The sequence below is a fragment of the Rattus rattus genome, chromosome 1, assembly GCF_011064425.1.
Source record: "Rattus rattus isolate New Zealand chromosome 1, Rrattus_CSIRO_v1, whole genome shotgun sequence".
NCBI lineage: Eukaryota > Metazoa > Chordata > Mammalia > Rodentia > Muridae > Rattus > Rattus rattus.
Window position 1 is genome coordinate 268,493,343 of NC_046154.1, and position 6,000 is coordinate 268,499,342.

The 6,000-nt window shown below is 47.5% G+C and overlaps 1 protein-coding gene across 1 annotated transcript in view; it reads right to left on the bottom strand.

Annotated features, from left to right (window-relative positions):
* Positions 1-5,600, bottom strand: part of Dbx2 (developing brain homeobox 2) — a 29,635-nt gene extending 24,035 nt beyond the window's left edge. Inside the window, exon 1 of the mRNA XM_032885489.1 lies at positions 5,078-5,600. Coding sequence (XP_032741380.1) covers positions 5,078-5,600 — 523 coding nt within the window. The remainder of the gene's footprint in view (positions 1-5,077) is intronic.
* Between the last annotated feature and the right edge of the window lie 400 nt (positions 5,601-6,000).

Below are 6,000 nucleotides of genomic sequence, written 5' to 3' on the forward strand. Positions count from 1 at the left end.
TAAAATTTGTCCAGGTCACTTGGTCCTGCTGTGTGCTACGAAACATCGATGGCTTCCATACAAGTTTCCCTCGTCAGAGTAAAGAAGCCTGTGCTCCAGCCAGAATACAGCAAATACAGAGGCGTATGCCAGCAGGAAACCACTGAACTGAGAACAGGACCCCTGTTGAACAATCAGAGAAAGAACTGGAAGAGCTTGAAGGAGCTCGAGACCCCATATGTACAGCAATGCCAACCAACCAGAGTTTCCAGGGACTAAGCCACTACCCAAAGACTATACATGGACTGACCCTGGACTCTGACCTCGTAGGTTGCAATGAATATCCTAGTAAGAGCACCACTGGAAGGGGAAGCCCTGGGTCCTGCTAAGACTGAACCCCTAGTGAACTAGACTGTTGGGGAGAGGGCAGCAATGGGAGGAGGGTGGAGGGAACACCCATAAGGAAGGGAGGGGGAGGGGATGTTTGCCCGGAAACCGGGAAAGGGAATAACATTCGAAATGTATATAAGAAATACTCAAGTTAATAATAAAAAAAAAAAAAAAGAAGCCTGTGCTCGCTGATGGGAGGCAAGTAGGTGCTGTGGTGAGGGCAACTGCTACGGAGGGTGGCTTTCTCCATCAGCACCGAAGGGCCTGTTAATGCTACCCATGATAAGAACTGCTTCTTGAATCTAAAGAAGTTGGTTAACTTGGGGAGTACGCAACCAAAAATTTGGCTCAGAATTTTTTTACGAGTCATGTAAGTCTATGTTAACCACAGAGACGTGCTAAAATATGCAGATATACTAAGAATTCGGTTCTGTGACTTCCAGCCAAAGTTGCCAGAGGTGATTTGCAGACCGGAGCAAATTGTGGCTGATGGCTACCATTTCGTTCTGAATCCCATGCTCTTGATGCCCCGGTTCTGGTCGGCATCATTTAACACTCCTGGTTCCAAGGTTTCAGTTCACCAAGGACAGAGCTAGGGAAGGCCTTATCAGTAAACATGGCATGCTGTGGACAGAATATGATTTTAAAGACTTCTGAACCATTTGTCCCCAAGCGCCTAAAACAGTTTTATAGAGTCATAGTCTCGGTGTATCTCAAGGAAGGGAGAATAAAATATCATTCATAATCCAAGACTTAAGTGCAAAGGTAGGACAGAGTTAAGGATGCACAGGGTGACAATTCTCTGGAGAGATGAATGATGAGTGAGACAGAAAACACATTAAATGTTTGACGTCAAAAGCCACCCCAGATGAATGACAGGTGGGGAAAAAAAGCCACCAATCTTGCTTTTCTAGGCTGCACAATACAACACACAAATTAAGACAACTTAGGCAATATTTAACTCACTTATCCAGGGTAAAAATTTGCTTTCTAATCCTTTCCAGCACGCAAATGGTATTTGATAACTGGTAAAGTACTTTTGTATCCAATGCTTTCTAAACATTTTAAGCAAACGTCATTAAAACGCACAGTTACTTGTTACCCCTAATGGGAAGAAAATCTTTGGCACAGTCACCCACAGGAAATTCACATCGCGTTCTCATAACTAAGGAGAAATTCATGGGTTTTTTTTTTTCTTTTATAAGTTTCAAGACCCTCCTTTACATACAAAGGGCATGGACATTCTAAGGTACACGGTATTCTCCGGATAAAAAGCTTTGGGGGCGGGGGGAGTTATCTTTCATATTTAGAGTTTCGCTTGCAAAGCCTTCTGACTCCCACTAATAAGCTATAACGGAGACGTCTTTCTTTCAGATAAAAAGTAGAAGTGACTCTGTTCTTCACCGGCTGTCAGTAAGTGTGTCTCCCCGGATCCTTCAGAGAGGCCTTTGGTGTTGCCAGGTTTAAACCACAGAAGCTGCTTGGCGGCAGGGACTCGCTGCCTAGAGCCTCTTCTCCCTGAAGTATTCGAACTCGTTGATTCTCAGGGACCAGGCAGGGACACTCTGCTTGCACGGGTTCTGTGCAGCTGGAACCCATTCTCAGCTACAGACCCTTTTCCCGGTTTACTCCTTCAGCTGGACTCCATGAGGTCTTAATATCCCTTTTAGGCGATGAGGACCAAGAAGAGGTAGCAAACTGAAGACTGGGGGTTTTCTTTTGGGTTTTTGTTTTTTGTTTGTTTGTTTGCTTGGTTGGTTGGTTTTTTGGGGGGGTGGTTTTTTGGGGTTTTTTGTTTGTTTGTTTGTTTGTTTTTTGGTTTGTTTCCTCTTTGGGAAGTACATGCACATTTAAAATGGCACTTAGGCCACGAACAAAACTAGCAAGTGAAATCATTTTATTATGGAAAACAAGTGCCGTGCCAACAGCTACCTCCTGGCCTGCTCTGAGGATTAGAAGAAGTTACTAGCCACTGTGCCAATGATTGGTAGCCGAGAGCACTGGCTGTAGAAAAAGCCTCTGCCCATTCAGTGACCGTGCCAATCGCCCAAAACAGAGGTGGACGCATCATGGACCTCACGCTTTGCCGAGTGAATGAGATCTATGGTGTCAGTAATGGGACATAACCAAATTAATGAAGTGAGAGGATACAGACAGCGGATCAGACTTTGGACAGTGTGATCTGTGGAAAGCAACTGTGGTAATTCCCCACCAGTTCGCTGAGAGTGCTCAACAGAAAACGGTAGGATGCTGGCATGCCACCCATAAGGCACCCGTTCTATGCCTACCACTGACCAAAACCAAACCAAACAAACAAAAGAACACAACTACTAATTCCTCGCTCGTGATTTCCAAAAGAGATCTAGTGCTGTCTTTGGAAGAGGGGAAGAGCTCTTCTAAGAAGCGTCCAGACTGTCAGTCACAGGCTGGAGACTTACAGGGTGGGTTGCACAGCATGTGCAAGGCTGTGAGGTCAGCCCCCAGCTGAGGGAGTGAGGCTGGCCACACCCCCTCACCTGACCCCCCTTTGATCCATCCTTAAAGTTACTGTCAGCTTACGACTTAAAACTGCTGGATAAAAGCTGTCCTGTATTTACTAAAACAGGACAGCATCATTTAGAAAGGAAGCCATGTTCAGAAAACTGTACTCTCTTCTAGATTATAAACATAAAGGAGTATAAATCCGGTTTTAGGCAGCATATTTGTGGCCACGGATTTACTGGGGGTGGGGGGAAGTGGTATTTCCTACTGTCTTTAGATATTTTCTGGAGCTTCAAAATGTGAGTCCTTTCTTCACAAAAAGTATGTTTTGAAACAAAGGTTTGCTTGTTCAAATTAAAATTAAGCCAGGAGAAAGTGGAACAAAAGGATCTGTTTCACTCAACGAGGATTGAATAAAACATTTGGTAAAACATACATGGAGACGATTGTGGGGTATTTCAAGTTATACCCTCTTAATTACCTAAAAAAACACTTTTTTTTTTTTTTTGCATTTGGACACTTGAGTAAGTATACCAGAATTAATACATTCTTGTAAATGAGTGTTGAAAATCCTTTCTCCATTAATTACAATAGTTAGGGTGGATTGTGTATATGAAATCATTTTGTGAGTAACTGAGCTGTCCATGTTAATTTACCAATGACCACTGAGAGGTCAACAAGGGTTACCATTAAGTAATTTTACAAGCGTGAAAGTCAATCACCAGCAACTTAAAAAGTCTTTAAAAACAACATCTATGAACACAATTCCAAACCGTCAAATCATGCAAACCACCAAATTGCCTTGAACTGTTATTTGTGTGACGTTATTTACTTATTCATGATCATGTGACCCTATCTCACACACTTCTGACTTCATAATATTTCAAAAAGAGCAGTGTTCACGTTTCCGGGGCATAGAAACATGTCCAAGGCACACCGAGCTTGCCTTAACTAGAGTCTGCTCTTCTCCCAGGGCGCAAATGGCTTTCCCAGCAATTTAGTTTTTACACTCTGTGAATGAGACCGGTGTTAATAATTTCATTTGTTCCATTCTGTTAGTGGCTATTTCAAGTGAAAGGCCAGGACAGGTTCTAAACACGCTAAATTCTATAAAGCCATTAGCAATAAATTTGATCTGGCAGTTTGCTGGGACAATGGAAACTGCTGAAAGACGTGTTAGTCATTCCGGACAAACCCACCGGGATTAAAAGAATGAGTTAAGATCGTCTAAGGACGCGGTAAGGGAAAAAAAATTGGATCTCAGTTTCCCAATTGCTTGGCGACTTTGTTAATGGCTGGTTTCAGCGTTACCTTTAACTCAGTTGTCCAAAGCCTTCCTCCTAATCACACTAGTTAGGTTTTCTTGAGTAAGCACTTAAGTAAACCCGAAGTGCCCTTCTTCCGGTAAATTCCTGTTTATATGTGAACTTCCTTATTGAGTTATCAACCCAACATTTATCAGCCAGCTCAACACGATGCAAGCTGCAAGCGTAGGCCTTGATACTTTACACCTCAGGAGATCCAAACTGGGAAAGTAAGGAAAAATCCAAAGTTTGCGCAACATCTTTTCAAGCCCCTATCAAAGCAGTGGCAGTCTCCCGGGCCTACAAAGCGGCAGCACCACCCTGCCAACAACTTTTCTGGAGAAAACTTTGGGGACAGGAGCTGGTCATCTAGAAATGTCAAATCCCTGAGCTTACCTGCAGGGATCAAACTGCCCAGGTAGCCCAGTCAACCTGTTGAGGGAGGATGCCATGAAGAAGGAGGGCAGGATAGGGTAGAGAGAAAAGGAATCAGAACTGGTGTCTGCAGATGGCATCTGCACCCCAGTTCAGTCCCTGCAGTGGGCCACCCAGGCCAGCACTCCTGCGGTGAAGGGCTCACAGGTGGCCACTGTGCTTGGCCCTGAAGCTGGCAACAGGGCTCTCTCCGGACTGAGTATCACCTGTAACCAAGGTTTCCCTCGTTTTCGCGGATTGAGGTTCTCCTACGCTGACGCGTTCCTGGGTTGAGTCTCCCCTGGACTGAGTCTCCCCTAGACTGAGGATCCCCTGGACTGAGGTTCGCCTGGGCTGAGCCTCTCCTAGATCGAGGCTCCCCAGGGCTGAGGCATTCCTGGACTGAAGTTCCCCTGGTTCAGGGATCCCCTGAACTGAGGCTCCCCTTGGTCTAGTCTCTCCAGAACCGAGGCTCTCCTGAGCCGAAATTCCCCTCGACCGAAGCTCACCTGGGGCTGAGGGCTGGAAGGCACTGTCCCGCTCTCCCGGAGCCCGGCCAGGGGGCATCTGGAAGGCCCAGCGCGCACCAAAGGGTCCGGCCGGGCACAGCTTGAGCGGCACTGGGTTGGCAGGCAGCGACCGCAGCTGCGGACACTCGGGACCCGGAGCTGGGCGCGGGGGCGGGGGCGCGTGCGTGGGCCCGGCCCCTGCGCGCAGCAAGTTCTCGATCAGGAAACTCTTGCCCAGACTGCCAAAGCCAGGCGCAGGGAGGCCGAGGAGTGCGGAGGACGCCACCACATCCCAGTAGGCTCCTGCCTGGGCGGCCACAGCGCTGGGCAGCATGGTGCGCGCCCGCTGCCCTGGGAGCCTTGGGGAGCGAGTGCGCGGGGAACGGGACAGGGCGCGGGCAGGATTGGGGCTGCGGAGTGCGTCCTTAGCCCTCAGCAGCGCCTCTGGCAGCGTCCTGGAACAGTCTGCAGATCCGGACTGGGTTTTCACGACCGGGATGGAAGGTGTGTCCGACCCATCCATTCATGTCATCCAGCCCACAGTGACAGATGCGGCCAACAATGAGCGCAATGAGAGTCCGGGCTCCGGCGAGGGGAGGGGACTCTGGCTGAGGAGGTGGGTCTGGAGGGAACGCGAAAGGGGCGCTGCCACTCTGCCTGCCGAGCCTTGACCCTGCTGCTGGAGCCCCCGGCCCTCTGATATTGGTTATCATGAACTCCACTGGACATGAACTCGGTCGCTGAAGCGTGGTTGTCATCAGGGAGAATCAAAACGTTGACTTAGTACCAGTGACAAGTTTTTTTTGCAGGTTTTATGGGTGCCTCTGTTTTAAGAAGAAAGGAAATGTGTTTTTCTTGGATTATTATTTTTTTTTTTTTACAAAAATTCGTTTCCAGTGATTCATCTCAAGTTTTATAAGATC